General features: G+C 42.0%; 2 protein-coding genes across 2 annotated transcripts; both read right to left on the minus strand.

Moving 5' to 3' along the window:
• Positions 1–244: 244 nt before the first annotated feature.
• Positions 245–5,096, minus strand: LOC115005240 (thioredoxin-interacting protein-like). Its single transcript, XM_029427027.1, has 7 exons — positions 4,705–5,096; positions 3,882–3,957; positions 3,468–3,615; positions 1,646–1,858; positions 1,211–1,357; positions 694–993; positions 245–492 (listed from the first exon to the last, which is right to left on the minus strand). Exons 1-7 carry the CDS (start codon positions 4,973–4,975, stop codon positions 451–453), a joined length of 1,197 nt encoding a protein of 398 aa, XP_029282887.1. The 5' UTR covers positions 4,976–5,096; the 3' UTR covers positions 245–450.
• An 880-nt stretch (positions 5,097–5,976) lies between these two features.
• On the minus strand, positions 5,977–22,780 carry bnipl (BCL2 interacting protein like). The gene is made up of 8 exons (XM_029427026.1): positions 22,768–22,780; positions 22,067–22,321; positions 18,956–19,156; positions 18,251–18,353; positions 18,036–18,167; positions 6,633–6,719; positions 6,281–6,379; positions 5,977–6,127 (listed from the first exon to the last, which is right to left on the minus strand). Exons 1-8 carry the CDS (start codon positions 22,778–22,780, stop codon positions 6,103–6,105), a joined length of 915 nt encoding a protein of 304 aa, XP_029282886.1. The 3' UTR covers positions 5,977–6,102.
• Positions 22,781–23,309: the final 529 nt, after the last annotated feature.

The raw sequence follows: 23,309 nt of genomic DNA on the forward strand, positions 1-23,309 counted from the left end.
CACACACACACACACACTGACACACAGAGACACACACACACTTCAGTATGAATCCTAAATATTAATACTATTTTCTATGTTTTTATAAATGTTGTGATTGTGTTTCTTGTGGAAGTGCTTGAGGTGAACTAATATCCTGTTTGCTTTACTATGTAAAGTCTGACATGCTGCTGTATATTAGGATTATTGTTGGTTTATTAGTTCTGTACTCACACTTCAGTAAACTGACGTCAACAAACAAAGATTTAATGTGTAACTGATTTATTGTTTGAGTAAAAAAATAAACATCTGCTCTTATTTACATCGTATTTACAACTGTAACTTCCTGTCAGCGTAGTAGAAAAACAACCGTTCAACTGAGAGACAAAGAATATTAAAACCTTTTCACAACAAGATGTTTCCTGTTATCCACAAAAACAAAACGAGTCAGCATCTGTAAACAGGAAGTCCTCAGAAGACCTGGACCTCCTGAGGAGCGTTGATGGAGTCCACCTGAACACGACAATTTATATAATCTCATGTTATTAAATATAATCTCATGTTATTAAATATAATCTCATGTTGTTAAATATAATCTCATGTTGTTAAATATAATCTCATGTTATTAAATATAATCTCATATTGTTAAATATAATCTCATGTTATTAAATATAATCTCATGTTGTTATATATAATATCATAAATTGGTCTCACCTTGCTGGATGCAGGGGTTTGGGGGTCACAGAGTTCAGGTGCTCTCATAAAAAGCCCCCCCTCGTCCTCCCCGTCGTCGTAGTCGTGGAGAAGGGGGGTGCGGGGGCCGTCCGTCCTCAGGTCCATGTGGATGTTGCTGTAGCTGGGGGGGACGGAGGGGAAGGAGGACCAGCTGCTCAGGGAGTTGGCCTGGCTGCTCATGCTGCTGGTGCGGCTGCCTACACCGCTGAGCGGGATCGTACCGATGACCAGAGGAAGCTCCAGGGCCAGCTTCTCACTGCCGGGGATGTGCAGGTAGATCTTGGACGGGGAGTTAATACATTTTAGATTTATTAAATATCTAATATCTCATATTATCTCAGATTTATTTTAAAGCATCTCATCTTTAAAATAAAACAGGAAAGCAACAAATCTTTAGATTTGAGGCTGAAAACATTTAAAGACTTTTCTGCAGGAAATTCAAATGGAATTCAAATAAATGGATTATCACAATATTAGCAGATTATTTCAGACGCACCATAAGGGCGTAGTCCACCTGGATGATGTCGCAGCCGAGCAGCGACGGCCTCAGTTTAGGGACTCTGATGGACTTCCCTTGCCACATGTCGCACATCCCGGATATGATGTGGTTTCCTCGCACCGCCGACAGCTTCTGACGCGCCTCCTGAAAGAAAACCAGACCAGACCTTCAGAGGGTTCCAAACAGAACACGGGAAGGTTGTGAGTTCAATACCAGGCTGCCACCATTGAGTCCCTGAGCAAAGTACTTCACCCGGAGTTGCTCCAGGGAGACTGTCCCTGTAGTGAGTTTACTGTAAGTCGCTCTGGATAAGAGCATTTTACAGTGAACTAGCATCTGCTAAATGACCTGTAACGTAAAACTGTAATGTATGTCCATGAGAAGACAAGAAGTCCCCGTGAGGACAGGAAGTCAGCCTGTGGCATACCTCACCTTGGTGCATCCGTCAGCGAGGTACGAGTGTTTGGCGATGATGGCGGCCTTCGGGACAACGATGCGTGAGCAGGTGTTTTCAAACTTGGCATTGATGCTGATGTCCTCTCCTTCACAGAAGCCCTTCCTCTGGATCTGAGCGCTGATGGACACCTGACCATCCGGGATAAACATGCAGGTGACTTTCTTCTGCGTGGAGCCTGCAGCTGGAGCCTGAAGGACACAGAGATAATCCAAATGATTATTTATTATTAATCATTTCATAATTTCATTTCTTCTGTGTGGAGGCTGCAATCAGATACTGACGCAGGCAATTATCTCTATAACAATCCTGTTACAGAGATAATAATCTATAACAATCCTGTTAGAGATAATAATCTATAATAATCCTGTTACAGAGATAATAATCTATAACAATCCTGTTAGAGATAATAATCTATAATAATCCTGTTACAGAGATAATAATCTATAACAATCCTGTTAGAGATAATAATCTATAACAATCCTGTTAGAGATAATAATCTATAATAATCTTGTTACAGATAATATATAATAATCCTGTTACAGAGATAATAATCTATAATAATCCTGTTAGAGATAATAATCTATAACAATCCTGTTACAGAGATAATAATCTATAACAATCCTGTTACAGAGATAATAATCTATAGCAATCCTGTTAGAGATAATAATCTATAATAATCTTGTTACAGATAATCTATAATAATCCTGTTACAGAGATAATAATCTATAATAATCCTGTTAGAGATAATAATCTATAACAATCCTGTTACAGAGATAATAATCTATAACAATCCTGTTACAGTGATAATAATCTATAACAATCCTGTTAGAGATAATAATCTATAATAATCCTGTTAGAGATAATAATCTATAACAATCCTGTTACAGTGATAATAATCTATAACAATCCTGTTACAGAGATAATAATCTATAACAATCCTGTTACAGAGATAATAATCTATAATAATCCTTTTACAGAGATAATAATCTATAACAATCCTGTTAGAGATAATAATCTATAACAATCCTGTTACAGAGATAATAATCTATAACAATCCTGTTAGAGATAATAATCTATAACAATCCTGTTACAGAGATAACAATCTATAGCAATCCTGTTAGAGATAATAATCTATAATAATATTGTTACAGATAATCTATAATAATCCTGTTAGAGATAATAATCTATAATAATCTTGTTACAGAGATAATAATCTATAACAATCCTGTTACAGAGATAATAATCTATAATAATCCTGTTAGAGATAATAATCTATAATAATCCTGTTAGAGATAATAATCTATAACAATCCTGTTACAGTGATAATAATCTATAACAATCCTGTTACAGAGATAATAATCTATAACAATCCTGTTACAGAGATAATAATCTATAATAATCCTTTTACAGAGATAATAATCTATAACAATCCTGTTAGAGATAATAATCTATAACAATCCTGTTACAGAGATAATAATCTATAACAATCCTGTTAGAGATAATAATCTATAACAATCCTGTTACAGAGATAATAATCTATAGCAATCCTGTTAGAGATAATAATCTATAATAATATTGTTACAGATAATCTATAATAATCCTGTTAGAGATAATAATCTATAATAATCTTGTTACAGATAATCTATAATAATCCTGTTACAGCGATAATAATCTATAACAATCCTGTTACAGAGATAATAATCTATAATAATCTATAACAATCCTGTTACAGAGATGAAAAACTGGCGACACAAAGATAATCAGTGTTTATCAGTATTAAAATATATGTTCTGGTACCAGCAGGTCGGGTCGGTTGATGTCCAGGGGCTCCTCCACCTCAAACTCCCTCTCACACCGCAAAGCATTCTGGGAAGGCCTGTCCAGCTCCGCCCGCACGTAGTAGCGCACATACCCAAACTTCCCTTTGTAGGACGACACGAGACGCCTGAAACCAGAGGACACGTCAGGATCCACCGCTGTTATATATTATAATATATATAATATAATGTCTATATTATAATATGTATAATTACTGTCATCACTTATAATCTCTATATTATAGCTCTATATATAATATTTTTGCCCTTTTTACAAAAGAGATAATATTGATACCCATAATTATTATTATATTTAATAACTACTGAGTCTGATCTTTATTATTATATTTAATAACTATATTATTATAGTTATTATTATAATAACTGCTCTCACCCGGCTGCTGGGAGCTCGAAGCCGAACTGGAAGTCGTACGTTTTCTCCGGCTGCAACAGGAAGTAGCCGTCTGAGTCTGAAACACAGAGACCAGAAATTACAACTTTATTCTAATAACACACCAAATATTACAAGAATATTCACAGTTCAGGTTCTTTGCATCATAACTTTAATTATGTCTCTACAGAAATATATTATGAGCTTAATGTTTTGTATGTGTTTTCTGACTGTGTGATAACAGAACTGATTATTTATTATACACCACAAATGTTATTATTTCATACTTATTGAGCCTGAGCAGTCAGAAGATTTCCAACAAATATCGACTTCTGTCAAATTATTCACCTGAAATATTAAATATTCATTTGAACTCAGTAATGACTCGTTAACATTTTATACTGAAATATTACGCAAACTCGTATTCTACAAAGTTATACAAAGTAATTTAAAGACACATTTTGAAAAAGGTATAACCAAGGAAATCACATCAAATAGTGTTTAAATTAAATATATAATAAACATTCCAGCTTTACATTTTGATTGTTTTATTTATTCTTAAGGTTTTATTATTTTACTAATTTGTCTTTTTACTATTTCTGCTTTTTATCTCTACTTGTCTCTACTTAAATGCTTTAAACTGCACATTATATTTAAACAACATACAAGACTATTATACATAGATATACTAATCGATATGCATATTATTTAAATACAGAACTAATATTTCTGCTACATATTAACAGTTTTTAATATCAAAATAAACGTATTTATATTTGAATATAATAAGTGCAACATTAGCTCCGGTGTTTGTCACAGTGTGTACCCTTAGTGAGCTGCTCCTCCAGCCGCAGCTCTTCCTCATACTTCAGGTACTCCACCTCCTGACTGCGGCACCGGCGCTTCTTCCCGCCGCGGTGCTCCACACGGGCGCAGCCGGCGGCGGTGACCCGGAGGCCGGCCAGCCTGCAGGGCAGAGCCGCCTCCAGCTGCACGGAGCAGGACAGCTTCTCACCGCTGCTGTAGATGGACCTGCCGGGGTCCGAGAACCGCAGCCGGAACACTTTCAGCTTGTTCACCGCGGACAGGAGAACCATGGTGGCGGTGAAGATTTAAATTGATGAATGAAATGTGTCTGTGTCGGTAAACAGTCTCGAGTCCGTTTTATACCGGCCGTGTCCCGGTGTCCCGTTACTCACTGAGCAGCACGGGCTCAGCGTGTGGACACCGAGCCGCCTGAGCACGGAGCTCTCTGATTGGTCAGCGTGGGCTGTCCAGGAGAATGTAGCCAATCAGAGCTCAGAGAGGACGCGTGGACAGCTCGTGTCGCAAGTTGGGGGGGGGCGGGGCTCTGAAGATGGCGGGCCATAAATAAGAGCCAGAGTTGAAACAGGAGTGTCATCAGAGTGAGAATAGACCCGGAAGTACTGTCCAGCTACTGCAACAATAATAATAATGAATGGGAAACATTAATATCTGTTTATAGATATATAATAACAACAAAACATGATAAAGTATCCCAGGGTGCCCTTCCAGTGGAGAAAACATGATGCAGTGCCCTGTAGGACAGTGGTTTTCAAACTTTCTGTGGCCAAGGCACACCAAAGACCAAGCCTCTCCAAAATCTCAAGGCACACCTGTGTTCATATCCGGGAAACATACCTTTGATAACGCATCGTATCACTGTTATCACTCTGTGGACATTTATTTGGGGGGGGGGGGTGGATCCTGGCGAGTTCTGGCATGGCAAGCGGGCAACAGAACCAGGTTAGTAATATTAGCTGCCGTGCTATGTCTTGTGTTGTTGCACTTGTTTGATGTTTGGCTGTGTTAGCAAAGTTGTCGACTCGCTGGTTTTTGATCAAAGGTTATGGTGTTAAGCAATTTAAATGAAATTATTGTTGGAAAAGATGTGACAGTTTAAACATGTTTGATCGATGCTTTTATTCCAGGTACATGTGAGTACAAGTGTTATTTAAAAAAACACAAAGTGAACACGAGTCATCCCGAGCCAGAAGTTTGCGCAGTGTTCAACATTAGACATGAGGGCTTGACATGTAAAACTTTAAATTAACCCCCCCCCCCCCCCCCCCCCCGATTTAAAGACAGTATAAATAAACCCAGAGTCTTTTGTTCTGTACAGGCAGGAGGTCAAAGATCATCAGGCTGAGAGGATCCTGCTGACATTTGACCTTCAGGATCCACCAGTCGACCTCTGTGACCGTCATCTGTTCAGCTTCTCATCAAACCTGCAGGGAGACAGGGAGACAGGAAGACAGACAGACAGACAGACAGACAGGAAGAGAGACAGACAGACAGGCAGGCAGGCAGGAAGACAGACAGACAGGTTAACCATGAGTGTACAGATGGGTAAGTGAGGTTTTGATGGCGGAGTCTCTTACTGCCGTATGGCGTCTGGGATCTGCAGTCTGTCTATGGGGATGAACTGAGAGAGTTCTTGCAGAGTCTGGATGAACTGGATCTTCCTGCTGAACTTCTCACTGTGACAGACAGACCGGACCGTACATTTCAAAATATGCGTTATTCAGATAAACTACACACATTTTGCGAGTCTAAATGGCCTGAACAATTACTCAAATTTAATAACAGCTTTTTTTAAAGCTTAAAAACATATGTTTTGGGAAGTAAAATCACAAGTACTCATAGTCTCTGTAAAACCAAGGCAAGAACACAAACTTATGCAACGAGGCCAAGTTCCAACAATAAGGTGAATGTGAGAATAGTGTTGCAGACCTGATGAAGGGTTTGACCACAGTGAGCAGAGCTCTGATGTACCAGGCAGGATGAACCACCAGCAGCCCCTTCAGGTCCTTCTTCAGCCTGCACACAGAGACACACTTACAGGACATTTACACATTTGATAGTTGTGTTCTTACATTCTGCGTCAATGTTGTGGTTGGTTTCCAGAAGCTTCATAAAGAGACATTTTATCCAGTTTTAAGACACATTTGTACATCTTGGTGCTTTTTAAACTATATTTGAAGCGGATGAAGGATTTTAGTCCTCGGACCACTGGATCTTAAGTTCTCAGAGAAACAAGCTGAGAAAACGTTAGCGGCAGCCGAACAGCGTGCAGGAGAAACTCTGATGTTTAACCTTTTAATCAGAGGAGACCTCTGTGGAGAATTTTGCTGCTGAACCAGAAATAACTCCCATGATTACATTACATTACAGTTACATTTAGTTTAGTTGACGCTTTTGTCCAAAGCGACAAAAAATGCAAACAATCATGGAGATACAACTCCGAACAGCAAGAATCTTGTAAGTACAATAGCTTCAAATAGGTACAATAGCTTAAGTGAACACTGTCTTCAAATAGCCAGTTTGAAGTGCAACATAAGTGCAGCATACAGAAACAATAGAATACAAATTCAACTATTAGCTATAAATAAGCCAAACCAATACAAGTGCAACAAACAAAGAACAGTTATTTAGTTTCTTCATTCGCCGAGGTGCAGTGGAAACAGGTGAGTGTCTGTCTGTCAGTCTGCAGAAGGTGTGAAGACTGTCTGCTGTCCTCACATCAATGGGGAGGTCGTTCCACCATTTTGGAGCCAGGATAGCAAACAGGAGGGTTTGTTTGAGGGAAATCTGGGTCCCACTCGTAGTGAGGGAGTGGCGAGCCGATTGGTTGACGCAGAGCGAAGTGAACGCGCTGGGGTGTCTGGTTCGACCATGGCCTGGATGTAGGAAGCTCGGTCTTGTCAAGGTTGAGTTTCAAGTGATGTGCGATCATCCACCGAGAGCATCCCATGATGCACCGCTGCTGCACCACCACACCAAAGTCCCATGATGCACCGCTTCTGCACCACCACCGACCTCTAGTCTCATGACCGGCCTCTCATCTAAGGACCGGCCCCTAGTCTCAAGACCAGCCTCTAGGACCAAGTAAATACAGGGCCAGTATTGCCGATTCCGATACTTTTTTTGAAAGGCCTCTGACAGTGACTTCTGTCTCGGTGCCGGGGCTCTGGTTGTGTTTGTGTTTGTGCTTCTCACTGTGGCTTTATGTCACATCAGCAAGACTAAATATGTTACACACATACATTACATACATTAACTAGTGGCTCTTCTGAATGTCAGATCACTGGCTACTAAATGATAGTACAAAAGAACTTGCACTGTATGTTTCTAGTTGAGACCTGGTTAAACAACATTACTGGTGTGGCAACACTGACTGAGACGTGTCTTCCAAACTATAAATACTATCAGGCAGTCAGGCAAAATAGGAAAGGTGGAGGGATTGCCGCTATCTTATCAGCGTCGCTTGTATGTAATGACATTGACCTGGGTGAATTTACATCATTTGAATATCTTGCTATTGAGCTTAAAGAAGAATTATCTTTGCTCATCATCACATTGTACAGGCCACCAAAATATTCAGCACTATTTCTAGAGGAATTCTCAGAGCTGATTTCACTCAGCATCACTAGATCCATCCATCCATTCATCGTCTACCGCTTATCTGGGATCGGGTCGCGGGGGCAGCAGCTCCAGTAAGGAATCCCAATCTTCCCTTCTCCGGGCCACATCCTCCAGCTCCGACTGGGGGATCCTGAGGCGTTCCCAGGCCAGTGAGGAGATATAATCTCTCCACCGAGTCCTGTGTCTTCCCCGGGGTCTCCTCCCAGCTGGACGTGCCTGGAACACCTCCCTAGGGAGGCTCCCAGGTGGCATCCTTACTAGATGCCCGAACCACCTCAGCTGGCTCCTTTCAACGTAAAGGAGCAGCGGCTCTACTCCGAGTCTCTCACGGATGGCTGAGCTTCTCATCCTATCTCTAAGGGAGACGCCACCCGTCTGAGAAAACCCATTTTGGCCGCTTGTACCCGCGATCTCGTTCTTTCGGTCATGACTCAGCCTTCATGACCATAGGTGAGGGTAGGAACGAAGATCGACCGGTATATTGAGGGGTATCACACTTCTCAGCCTCCCTGCTCCTCCAAGGTACTGGAAAGGAGGGTTCGGCCGGTAGTCGAACCTCTGATTGAAGAGGAACAACGGACCAACTCTTCACTCTCGCAAGGATCCTGGAGGGGGCCTGGGAGTACGCCCATCCGGTCTACATGTGTTTTGTGGATCTGGAGAAGGCGTATGACCGGGTCCCCCGGGTGATACTGTGGGAGGTGCTGCGGGAGTATGGGGTGAGGGGGTCACTTCTGAGGGCCATCCAATCCCTGTACGCCCAAAGCGAGAGTTGTGTCCGGCAGTAAGTCGGACTCGTTTCCAGTGAATGTTGGCCTCCGCCAGGGCTGCGCTTTATCACCAACCCTGTTCGTGATTTTCATGGATAGGATATCGAGGCGTAGTCGTGGAGGAGAGGGGTTGCAGTTCGGTGACCTGAGGATCTCATCGCTGCTCTTTGCAGATGATGTGGTCCTTATGGCATCATCGGTCTGTGACCTTCAACAGTCACTGGATCGGTTCGCAGCTGAGTGTGAAGCGGTTGGGATGAGGATCAGCACCTCCAAATCTGAGGCCATGGCTCTCAGCAGGAAACCGGTGGATTGCCTACTCCGGGTAAGGAATGAGCCTTTACCCCAAGTGAAGGAGTTCAAGTACCTCGGGGTCTTGTTCGCGAGTGAGATGACGATGGAGCGAGAGATTGGCCGGAGAATCGTAGCAGCGGGGGCGGTATTACAGTCACTTTACCGCACCGTTGTGACGAAAAGAGAGCTGAGCCAGAAGAAGCATCACTAGATGTGAAAGAATAATCCTGCATGGAGACCTAAATATTCACGTAAATAAGAGGAATGATCCCAAGACTATTGAACAAAGGACCAGGACAAAGAGTTGTAGTCTTACACACTTCTCTGTGCTTCTTTCCGGGCAGTCACCCACTCAAATCCCCTTGTCTTACACACTTCTCTGTGCTTCTTTCCGGGCAGTCACCCACTCAAATCCCCATAGTGACTGTGTCTGCCCCACGACCACTGAAACTAATCAAGTCTATGGTTAACAGAAGAGGAGTTATACATGAAAACCTAATTAAAATAAACACCACCGCTGCAAAAGTTCAACTAAATCAAAAAATTAAATGTGGGCTCTTAAACATCAGATCTTTATCAACGAAAGCTGGATTGGTAAATGATTTAATATCAGATAATAAGATTGATTTATTTTGTCTCACTGAAACCTGGCTGAGACATGAAGAATATGTCAGTCTAAATGAATCTACTCCACCTGGTCATATTAATACTCACATTCCTCGAGGTACTGGCCGAGGAGGTGGAGTTGCGGCCATATTTGACTCAAACCTCTTGATCAATCCTAAGCCTAAACTAAAATATAACTCTTTTGAAAGCCTTGTTCTTACGCTATAAAACCCAACATGGAAAACAATAAAGCCAGTTTTATTTGTTACTGTGTACCGCCCTCCTGGTCCGTATTCTGAATTTCTATCTGAATTCTCAGAATTTTTATCAAATTTAGTCCTTAAAACAGATAAAGTAATTATTGTAGGTGACTTTAATATTCATGTGGATGTTGATAGTGACAGCCTTAATAATGCATTTATCTCAATATTAGATTCAATTGGGTTCAGTCAAAATGTACATGAACCAACTCACTGTTTAAACCACACTCTGGACCTTGTTCTGGGATATGGTGTTGAAATTGAAAGTTTATCAGTGTGTCCACATAATCCTCTTTTATCAGACCATTTTTTAATAACTTTTGAAGTCCTGTTACTGGACTACAAGCCAGTAGGCAAAATATCCTACGCTCGATGTTTATCTGAAAGTGCTGTGACTAAATTTAAGGAAGTGATTCCATCAGCACTTAATACAATACCAGAACTCAATATCAATATAATGGAGGACTCCAATGCTAACTTTAGTCCCTCCCAAATTAATCATCTTGTTGATAGCGCTGCAGCCTCACTGCGAATAACACTCGACTCTGTCGCTCCTCTAAAGAAGAAGATCATAAAACAGAAAAAGAAAGCTCCATGGCTTAATTTACAAATCCGCAAACTAAAACAAAAGTCGAGAAATCTTGAAAGTAAATGGCGTTCCACTAAATTGGAAGAATCTCGTTTAGTCTGGTTAGATCATCTTAAAACGTATAAGAAGGCTCTCCGTAATGCCAGAGCAGCTTATTACTCTTCCTTAATAGAAGAACATAAGAACAACCCCAGGTTTCTGTTCAGCACTGAGGCTGACAGAGAGCCACAGCTCTACAGAGCCTTCTGTTCCTATATCTCTCAGTAGTGACGACTTCATGAGTTTCTTTAACGATAAAATTATAATTATTAGAGACAAAATTAATCTCCTCCTGCCCTCTATTGGTAATGACTTAACTTCAACTGTTGGAATTTTAAAAACATCTGTAACTCCTGAAATATATCTAGACTGTTTTACTCCAATCAACCTTAACCAACTAACTTCAACAATCTCATCGTCTAAACATCAACCTGTCTTTTGGACCCGATTCCAACTAAACTGTTTAAAGAAGTTTTACCCTTAATTAACACCTCGTTATTAAATATGATCAACCTGTCTCTATTATCTGGCTATGTACCAAAATCCTTTAAAGTAGCTGTAATAAAACCACTTCTTAAAAAGTCTAGTCTTGATCCAGAGGTTTTAGCCAACTATAGGCCGATATCTAACCTACCCTTTCTCGCTAAGATCCTTGAGAAAGCAGTCGCAAAACAGTTGTGTGACTTTTTACATAATAATAGTTTATTTGAGGTTTTTCAATCTGGATTTAGAGTTCATCATAGCACAGAGACGGCACTGGTGAAAGTTACCAATGACCTTCTAATGGCATCAGACAAAGGACTTGTCTCTGTTCTTGTCTTGTTAGACCTCAGTGCTGCTTTCGACACTGTTGATCATGACATTCTACTACAGAGACTGGAACATTGTGTTGGCATAAAAGGAACCGCACTAAGCTGGTTCAAGTCCTATTTATCTGAGCGATCTCAATTTGTACTTGTTAACGATAAATCCTCCATGACAGCCAAAGTCAGTCTTGGAGTTCCGCAGGGTTCTGTACTTGGACCGATTCTATTCACCTTATATATGCTTCCTTTGGGCAATATTATAAGGAACCACTCTATAAACTTTCATTGTTATGCGGATGATACCCAATTATATCTATCAATTAAACCAGATGAAACCAATCAATTGGCTAAACTTCAAGCATGCCTTAAGGACATAAAAACTTGGATGTCTAGCAACTTTTTGATGTTAAACACAGACAAAACTGAAGTTATTATACTTGGCCCTAAACGCCTCCGAAACGCATTTTCTAATGACATAGAAGCTCTGGATGGCATTAACTTGGCCTCCAGCACCACTGTAAGGAATCTTGGCGTCATCTTTGATCAAGATCTGTCGTTTAACTCCCACATAAAACAAATCTCAAGGACTGCCTTCTTTCATCTACGTAACATTGCAAAAATAAGACACATCCTGTCTCAAAATGATGCAGAAAAACTAGTCCATGCATTTGTTACTTCAAGGCTGGATTACTGCAACTCATTGTTATCAGGTTGTCCCAAAAAGTCGCTTAAGACTCTTCAGTTGATCCAAAATGCAGCGGCACGTGTATTGACTAGAACAAGGAAACGGGATCATATTACTCCTGTATTAGCTGCTCTGCACTGGCTCCCGGTAAAATACAGAATAGAATTCAAAATCCTTCTCCTGACTTACAAATCAATTAAAGGTCAGGCTCCAGCATATCTTAAAGATCTCATAGTACCTTATAAACCAACTAGAGCATTACGCTCGCAGACTGCAGGGTTACTTGTGGTTCCTAGAGTCTCTAAGAGTACAATGGGAGCCAGAGCCTTCAGCTATCAAGCTCCTCTCCAGTGGAACCAGCTTCCAGTTTGTGTTCGGGAGGCAGACACACTCTCCACATTTAAGAGTAGGCTAAAGACTTTCCTTTTTGATAAAGCTTATAGTTAGGGCTTGCTCAGGTTTGCCCTGGATCAGCCCCTAGTTATGCTGCTATAGGCTTAGACTGCCGGGGGACACCTCCCTGCTCTCTTCCTTCTCTCCCTCTCTCTTCTTCTCCCTCTCTATCTGTATGCATTTATGTAAATGTGTGTTACTAACTCACCATCCGGGGTATCATCCCCGGAGTGTCTGTCTCTCATGTGGCAGGTTGCCACTGATAAAGTTTACGTCAGGATCATGAATCGTGGCTGCGCCTGCTGACCTGGTCCTGCTGGACCCCGGGAAGCCTTATTGACATTTTCCTGGATTCATCCAAACTTTCTATTTCTTTTTTTTTCCAACACAACATAATTTCTGTCAAATGTTGTATTTGTACTATGTTGTTTATCCTGTACACACGACATCTATTGCACGTCTGTCCGTCCTGGGAGAGGGATCCCTCCTCAGTTGCTCTCCCTGAGGTTTCTTCCATTTTTCCCCCTTTTAATTATGGGGTTTCTTTTAGGAAGTTTTTCCTTGTGCGATGTGAGGGTCTAAGGACAGAGGATGTCGTAACCTGTACAGTCTGTAAAGCACACTGAGACAAATGTATAATTTGTGATATTGGGCTATACAAATAAATTTGATTTGATTTGATTTGATTTGATTTGAACTTGAAAAGTTACTAGACAGCTATGATCTAAAACAAAATATCAGTGAACCACTCATCAGCATGGTAACACGCTAGACTTAGTGATAACGACAAGGCTGGACATCGATAAGGTCTCAGTAATCGAATTACCAATATCTGACCATCACTGTGTGTTTTTTGATGCTAACCTACTCTTAACAAAGACCAAAAGAGAGACAGTGGTCAAAAAAAGAATACTAGATGACACAGCAGAGGAAACATTCTCTAACATCATGAGATCATTTGAGCCATGCTCAGACTGCTTCTTAAATCTCATGGTTGAAAATCTAAACAACACCTTGTCATCTACCCTGGATATTGTTGCTCCATTAAAGGTAAAAAAGAAATCCACTGACAGAATCTCCCCATGGTTAAACAACAGCAATGTTACTCAGACTAAGAGGACTTGTAGAGCAGCTGAACGAAGATGGAGGAAAACTAAGCTCAGTTAACTATGATATCTATAAAGAATCCATGGCTGCCTATGGTAAAGCAATGCAGCTGGCAAGAAAGGATTACTTTTCTAAGATTATCACAGAGAATGTTGGAAATTCTAGAATACTATTCTCGACTATTAACCAACTACTGAACACTGCCCCCACCCCTCCGCAGTCCTCTGCATCAAAGTGTGAAGAACTCGCATTGTTCCTCAATAATAAAATAACTTCAATCAGAACCAGCATCACTTATGATGCAGACACAGAGAACATCTGCAAACATTGTGATGTAACTATGGGAACATTCACCTGCATCACATTAACTGAGCTTCATAAAACTGTGATGGAATGTAACTCCTCCACCTCTTGTGTTGACCCGATACCTACAGCATTCTTTAAGCGGATATTCGACAGCATTTCAAGTCACGTCCTACATATTATAAACACGTCTCTTCTAACGGGCATCTTCCCAGACGTCTTCAAAACAGCTGTTATAAAACCCTTGCTAAAGAAACCTAACCTAGACAGTAATACGCTGACCAACTATAGGCCAATATCTAACCTTCCATTCATCAGCAAAATACTAGAAAAAATAGTCTCAGTCCAAATAAACTCCTTTCTTAAAGAAAACAACATCCTGGAGGAATTTCAATCAGGCTTCAGAGCATGCCACAGCACCGAAACTGCTCCGACTAAAATAATTAGTGACCTCAGACTAAACTCTGATACAAACAAGGTCTTAGCTTGGAGATCATGTGTCAGAGAAGCATGATGCCCACTTTGGAGTTCCACAAGAGAGCTGCCTCGGTCCATTACTGTTCTCCCTATACATGCTACCACTGGGGGACATCATTAGAGAACACAATGTGTGCTTCCATAGCTACACGGATGACACACAACTGTACATCTCTGCTGAACCAAATGATACTACAGCTATTAACTCCGTCACCACCTGTCTGTCAGCAATAAATAAATGGATGAGCAATAATATCTTAAAATTAAATGAGAACAAAACTAAAATCCTACTAGTAGGTCCTGTAACAAAAAGAGAGATGATGCTGAATAATATGGGGAAACTTACTCCTTTGATTAAACCTGAAGTTACAAGTCTTGGTGTTATCATAGACTCAGATCTAAGCTTTAAATCCCACATAAACAAGGTGACAAAAACATAATTCTTCCACCTTAGAAATATAGCTAAAATCTGACAATTTATAAATCAAAAGGATGCTGAAAAACGAATCCATGCTTTTACCTCAAGCCGACTCGATTACTGTAATGCACTCTATACCGGCCTCCCAAACAAAACAATGGAGAGACTTCAGCTCATCCAAAACACTGCAGCGAGGCTGCTGACTAGAACCAAGAGGAGAGACCACATCAGTCCTGTGTTAGCCGCTCTACACTGGCTTCCAGTAACTTTTAGACTTTAAGGTCCTTCTTGTATACAAAACCCTAAACGGAACCGCACAAAGTTACACGGCCAACTCTCCAATAAACTATGTGCCCCCAAGAACATTACGATCATCCACTACTGGTTTATTAAATGTTCCCCGAAAATTGGGGATGCAGCCTTTAGCAATTATGCACCAAAGCTATGGAACACTTTACCTGCAGACATTAGGGAGGCAAGCTCGCTCAATATCTTCAAAAGTAAAAACATATCTCTTTACTTTAGCCTTTTAATAGTGATATTTTATATCTCTTTACTTTAGCCTTTTAATAGTGATATTTTATATCTCTTTACTTTAGCCTTTTAATGGTGATATTTTATATCTCTTTACTTTAGCCTTTTAATAGTGATATTTTATATCTCTTTACTTTAGCCTTTTAATGGTGATATTTTATATCTCTTTACTTTAGCCTTTTAATGGTGATATTTTATATCTCTTTACTTTAGCCTTTTAATGGTGATATTTTATATATTTTTATCTTAGCCACTTTAAAGTAATTTAAATGATTTCATACATTTTTAAGCTTGGTTTTCCTGAAGGAGGATCATTTAGTGTTGAGGAAGTAAGAAAGTTAAAAGTAAGGTTGAGAGAGCAAGAGGACAAAGTAATGTCAAAGAGAAAGATTAAATCTGAAGCGTTGAAAACAATGTAAGAACATAAAAGACAGTTTATGTTATGGGAGAAGGAAGCAGAGAACAGGGAGAGGAAGAAAGTATGTGGATTATTTGCAAAGACAAATATAGATGAAAGTACAGACAAAGGGATTATGAAAATGTCAAAGAATGTGTAAAGGCTGCTATTTTATCTGCTATTTTAATTCAGCTATTTTTATACAATTTTAATACTGCTATATTATATTATTTTAATTCTGCTATTTTATTTCGGCTATTTCTATAATGGTAATTCAAACTCATTTACATTAACACTGTGATTATTGTACTGTAAATGCTCTTACTCTGTCCTTGTACTAATTGTTATGTTCTTTGCTGTGAAGCACTTTGGGCTGCAATTCTTGCATGAAAGGTGCTATACAAATAAAGATTATTATTATTATTATTATTATTAACTAGACTATGCAAAGCCAGGACGCATAATAAAAATGTCTGTAAACATTATATTGGCGACATACAGAGAGATAGCAACAGGCATGCGCCAAATGTATGCACTCAACCTAGTTTGCGAGGGATTGCACAATCCGAGGGGAGGGGAGGCTCGTCACTGCCTCAGCTCTCCTGTATCTGAACAGAGATACGCAAATTCAACGATTTTGACTATAACAATTATTGGAATCATACAGAAAATGCATTTATAGCAGTGGACAAATATACATTTATATTTGATTGTTATTTGGCTCTGCCTCTGACCGCACGTCCCGGACTCACAGTATACATCGTGTGCATGTGACGTCACGCTTACGTCCCAATCTGTAAATCAGCCATGTTGGATGATATACACAACCAAGACTGCGCCCGTTCACGTGTGAGTTGCTGCAACGCTTCATAATTTTCTTTGTATTTAAACGTCTAAGATTGAAAGAAAATGCCAACCTTGTGCGCAGTGTATGATTGTGGTCATCACGCTACTCGTGACCCAGAGAAACGGTTCTTTAGATTTCCTACAATCATCAAAAACAACGATCCACAAAAGAGGGATGAATTGCTGTCTACCGAACGCCGTAAGCTGGTTTAGCAACATAAATCGTGAGGATTTAACAGAACAAAAAGCACAATTCACCCGTGTGTGTGGCGTCCACTTTATATCTGGTAAGAGCTCATGCTAAAGCTATGTTTTCAATGTTTACTTTAAACATTTGTGCTTATGATATACCCGAACACTGTAAGACCTCACCTTACTCACAAACCACGGCTTGAGCGGTGTATCTCGAGCTCTTTGAGAGTGATTGACACGGGCATGGACGAGCACCCTGTCATCTTTCACTGGTTTGGTAAGAAGACTACCAACCCAGCCAGAAACAAAGACATTATAAGCATCTAGGCTCTTGTATGCCTTCATTTGTGCGTTGGTTGCCCACGACGTTTGTAGCACAAGGTAGTTCACAATATCCGGATATTCAATCGGCGGTAATGACTCCAAATCCTCAATATAATCCGACGGCTTCAGCGTGTACGGGTCACGGCCGCAAATTTGGACTTTTTCTCTGAATCTTGCCTTTGCAGAGGACTCCAGAGAGTCACAATACTTTGAAGAAGTCGGAGTTGTTGTTGTTCGCTTTAGACGCCATTGTTGATTTGTTATCCAACCAACATGGAGTCGCACGCACACGTCACACAGTTTTGTCACGTGTTTGCACACTACCTATAGCAGGGGAGGAGGGGGAGGGGGGCAGAGTGAGCAAAATGAGTGAGAGGAGCGGTGTTTGCACATGCACAACCACAATGATTTAACGGGAGTTGTGTACTGAATGTAGAGAAGAGAAACTGAAACTTAAGTATCGATCTCATCACGCAAGTATTGATCAATACCGATACCAATCTCAGGACCGGCCCCTTAAATATTGTCTCTGTTTTACTATGGTTGTGATTCAGACAGCCCTAGTGGCAGAACATTACAAGTTGTGCTTTTAAAGAAACTACCCAAACGTCAGACTGAGTGTTAAGCTCCACCCGGCTGAAGTGCTGTCCAGGTGAATGAAACCAGCGTACCTCCGGTCGATGGAGGTGTAGCACTGGTTGAGCCATTTGATGGGCGGCAGTTTGTTTCTGGGAGCCATGGCACACAGGTAGATGAGCAGGTAGTTCTCTGAAACCATCAGGTCCAACGTTCCCACAATGTACCTGCAGGAACACACACACACACTGTGTTACCTCTTTGTGTAGATCTCTGCTCAGTCTGAACTGACTTTCAGCTGTCAGCTCACCTGAACAGGTTGTCCATGACGTAGTCGTAGTCCTGCACCGTGTTCTCCGGCAGGTAGCAGGAAGTGAACAGGATGATGGCATTCATCTCGGCTCCATAGTAACCTGAAAGCCAATCAGACACAGAGGAGTCGGTCTGACTTAATGAATACAGATATTTATTAACACCTGTAACAGACCCATACAGGTGTGTTTCAGGTGAGCACACGTCCAGAATCCTGTCATGTTTGTCCCAGAATTTGCACTAAACTTGCATTTGAAGTTATAGACTAATTAAACATTAAATGCTGATTGGTGTGAGACATTATTTTGCTGTTGGCTCGTTTTTGTCTGCAGCCGACATGAGTTATGGCTGTTGTAGTTGTAGTTGTTGTTTTGTCACTTTAATATGATATAAAACAGAGAAAAGCAGTAAATCTCCATATTTGAGAGGTGGGAAACAGCATTTAAAGACACTTCGCCATTAAAAATTACTTTAACAGTTAATCAATTATGAAAATACTTTGAGATTATTTTTCAGCTCTAGCGACGACGCATAGCTATGAAACAGGAAATAGGAGAGGGGGGGGATACCTGTATATCAATGCTGCCCAAAGAGAGGAATTAATATTACTGTTATAATTATTACTGATACTGAATGTATCCCCCCCCCAACTCCCTGATGTCACCCGTTCTTCTGGCCGCCCTGAATGCGTGTGACCTCTGACCTCCGTGTGACAGGACCTGCAGGTACGGTTCCAGGACACTCATGTTGACTTGGTATTCGTGTCCGGAGACGCAGAACCTCCTCCAGTGGCGCCCCCTCTGGTCCACCTGGTCCAGCTCCATCAGATCCTCGGTCTGCTCCACTGGGCTCCTGGCCACACTCTCGGACGAGGCCCCGGCTCTCGCCATTCGGGGGAGGTCATCTGTTCAGAGAAAGGGCAGAGAGAGGATTTATTTGTCACCTTCCCCACCAGAGACAATAAAACACTTGAGGCGGTGTACCAGGTTGTGGTCTGATCTACCCAGGGAAGAGAGAGGTGATGAGCTGTATGCCTCCTTGGTGTTGGCATACAGCTCATGAGGAGAACCTGCAAGACTGTTTCGACTCCACTGCGTGGGATGTGTTCACGGTCTCTCATGGGGAGGACATGAACAGCCTCACAGACTGTATCACGGGCTATATAAACTGTTGTGTGGATAACGTCGTACCCACCAGGACTGTACGATGTTTCCCAAACAACAAACCATGGATGAATCCTGAGATAAAGGCTCTCCTCAAAGACAAAAAGAGGGCCTTTAGGTCAGGTGACAAGGAAGAGCTGAGGATTGTTCAGAGAGAGCTATGGTGGAATATCAGAGAGGGAAAGAACACCTACAGGAAGAAGATGGAGGAGCACCTGCAGCAGAGGAATGTTAGCGTGTCTGGAGAGGCCGGAAAACCATCTCTGGGTACAAGGAGCCAGGCTCTCAGCCCAAGGAGGACCTAAAGTGGGTGAATGACTTGAACATTTTCTTCAATAGATTTGATCAGTCAGGCGTCCCTCCTCCGGTTCATTCCCCCGTGCTGCAACCTCCATTGTTCTTATCACCGGTGTACGACCCTGCCATCTCCACCCTGCCCCCTCCCTCAACCCCTAGCTGTCAGCTACTTCACACATCCTCTCTGTCTCCTGCTTCTCCACTCACACACACCCTCCACCCACTACCTGCACTTTGTCCCTCACAACCAACCAGGTGAGGAGTGAGCTCAGAAGGTGTAAGGCAAGAAAGGCTGCGGGTCCAGATGGCATCAGCTCAAGGCTCCTCAAATCCTGTGCCGACCAACTGTGCGGGATTGTGGAGCTATTATTCAACCTGAGCCTGAAGCAAGGGAGAGGACCACAACTGTGGAAAACATCTTGTGTGGTACCCGTGCCAAAGACCCCACACCCCAAGGACAACAGCTACAGACCGGTGGCGCTGACATCGCAGCTGATGAAGACCCTGGAGAGGCTGGTCCTTGGCTATCTTCGGCCCCATGTGAGACCATCGATGGACCCATTTCAGTTCACCTACCAACCTGGCATCGGGGTGGATGATGCTGTCATCTACCTGATGCAGAGATCCCTCTCTCACCTGGAGAAGGCTGGGGGCTCTATGAGAATCATATTCTTTGATTTCTCCAGTGCCTTCAACACCATTCAACTCAGGCTGTTGGGGGACAAGCTGGGGTGCTCGGGGCTGGATCATCACCTCACCAGCTGGATTCTGGACTACCTCATCAACCGTCCACAGTACGTGAGGATCCGGGAATGTCACTTGGACACGATTGTCCACAGCACGGGGCCCCCCAAGGAACGGTTGTGGCACCGTTTCTCTTCACCCTCTACACTGCAGACTTCACCCACAACACAGCAAAGTGTCACCTGCAGAAGTTCTCTGACTCTGCTATTGTCGGCCTCATCTCTGAATGGGATGACAAGGAGTACAGAGAGCTGACACAGGACTTTGCCCTCTGGTGCCAGAGGAACCACCTCCTGCTCAACGCAGGGAAGACCAGGGAAGGTGGACTTCAGGAGGCGCCATTATTCCCCCCCAACACCAGTGAACGTCCTGGGAACGGGCATTGAGATTGTAAAATCTTACAAGTACCTGGGTGTTCACCTGAACAATAAACTGGACTGGTCAGATAACTCTGCTGCTCTGTTTAAGAAGGGATAGATCAGGCTTTATCTGCTAAGGAGACTGAGATCTTTTGGAGTGCAAGGGGCACTCCTTAAGACCTTCTTTGACTCTGTGGTGGCATCTGCTATTTTTTATGGAGTGGTCTGCTGGGGCAGCATCATCTGGGCTGACAGGAACAGACTGAACAGACTGGTGAAGAAGGCCAGCTCTGTCCTGGGGAGCCCTCTGGACACTGTGGAGAAGGTGGAAGACAGGAGAATGACAGCCAAGCTGTCCTCTCTATTGGACAACATGTCCCACTTTGTCCGCACTGTGCAGCTCCTTCAGTGACAGGCTGCTTCACCCGCGGTGTCTCACGGAGAGATACCGTAGGTCCTTTCTCCCTGCAGCGGCCAGACTGTACAATCATCACGGCCCCTGGTGGACCACCACACCAAGAAAAGTCTATTCCACCACTGTGTGCAATTATCAATGCCATGTACAATATTCACTTTTTATAACTTTTGCAATTACCACTGTCACTTCACTCTAACAAATTTGTATCAATGACTCTGTACTTATATTACTGTTAGTGTATTTTATTCTATTTAATTGTGTACTCACCACTTTACTCTCTTGCTTTTTTGCTGTAACAACATAAATTTCCCCATCGTGGGACTAATAAAGGATTTCTGATTCGAACTCTGATTCTCCTCAGGGTTCAGTCCTGGGTCCCTGTTCTTTCCTTCTACCTAATGTTTTTAAATATATATTCTGCTTCATTACGTTTACTCTGTAGCACTTTGAGTTTTGTTTATTCAAATGAAAAGTGCGCTTATAAATACAATTTATGATTATTATTATTATGTTTGTGAGTAAATGCACCCTGGGAGTTGTAGTTAACGTTCATCCCAAAGTTTTCATGACTCAGATGATTCAAACTGTTTAGGTACTGTACTGAATGGGACTTTTAATGCAGTACAGCTCCATTTCACAATGGAGTTGTTTGTAAAATGTCAAAATTCTGTTATTTATTAACAGAATAAAAAAAGCAGGTTTAAATATCGCAAAAATCTGAAGAATTATCACTTTGGATTGTACATTTTTGTATGAATAAAAAGTTGTCTTTTAATGTGCAAATGAAATAAGATTACTCAGAAGTCAAAGGTCAGCTGTACGTAAAGTCCCACCTTCCCACTCCAGCTCGTAGACGCCGTCAGGCAGCGTTCCCGTCTCGCTGCCCGATGGCGTCTCCAGCGCCTCCAGGTTGATGTCGAGTGACGGCGTCTCCTCGGGCGTCCCAGACAGTGCGGCGGCGGAGAAGCTGTCGCTGCTTGGGTCATGAGAGTCTCTGCGGCTCAGAGTGAGGCTGAGTGTCGGCGCCACCAGGCGCTTCTTAGCGCCGCCCCCAGCAGCTCCGGATAGGGCAAGGCTGGTGGGCGGAGCTGAGGTAGAGGAGGGGGCGGGACAAGAGGAGTCATTAGACTAAGTATTTCAACTTTAAATATTCATGTTCCTGTGTCTTATTTCCTGTTTATTCTTCATCGTTTTGTACGAAACAACCAATAAAATACAATTTTGAGGTCACCTGGTCGCTGCTCACCGCCCGACGTGCTCTCTGCCTCCTCTGGACTCCCACAATCCTCTGGGAGTGGCCTGAAACAAAAAGAATAGATTTGTTTCAAACGTTCAGATTTCTGAATTCTTGTGATCAGAAACTTAAAAAGTTGTTTAAAAATACAGTTAAAAATGTTTTTTTTTAACTAAACCTTCTTTGTTTTAAGGTTTAGTGCATTAATAACTTTTTCTTCCTTCTCTCCCTCTCTCTTCTTCTCCCTCTCTTCTTCTCCCTCTCTATCTGTATGCATTTATGTAAATGTATGTTACTAACTCACCCCCCCCATCACCTGAGAGACAGAAACACACAGAAACATAAATCGACATCACAAACAAACTCTTCATATTCTTTCATTTTCTCAAATAATCTTTTTTCAAGAACATCTTCACAATTGGGAAGAATAATAAATAGACAGACAGAGAGAGACAGACAGACAGAGAGACAGAGAGAGAGAGAGACAGACAGACAGAGAGACAGAGAGACAGACAGAGAGAGACAGAGAGAACAGACAGACAGAGAGACAGAGAGACAGACAGACAGAGAGAGAGAGACAGACAGAGAGAGAGACAGAGAGAGAGAGAGAGACAGAGAGAGAGACAGGACAGAGAGACAGACAGAGAGAGACAGACAGAGAGACAGACAGACAGAGAGAGAGACAGAGAGAGAGAGAGACAGAGAGAGAGACAGACAGAGAGACAGACAAGAGAGACAGAGAGAGACAGACAGACACAGAGAGAGAGACAGACAGACACAGAGAGAGAGACAGATTGATAAATAAATATTGTATTTGTAGTACTAACTACAGTACTAACAAT

Source organism: Cottoperca gobio, unplaced genomic scaffold (assembly GCF_900634415.1).
Source record: "Cottoperca gobio unplaced genomic scaffold, fCotGob3.1 fCotGob3_285arrow_ctg1, whole genome shotgun sequence".
In the NCBI taxonomy this organism is placed as follows: domain Eukaryota; kingdom Metazoa; phylum Chordata; class Actinopteri; order Perciformes; family Bovichtidae; genus Cottoperca; species Cottoperca gobio.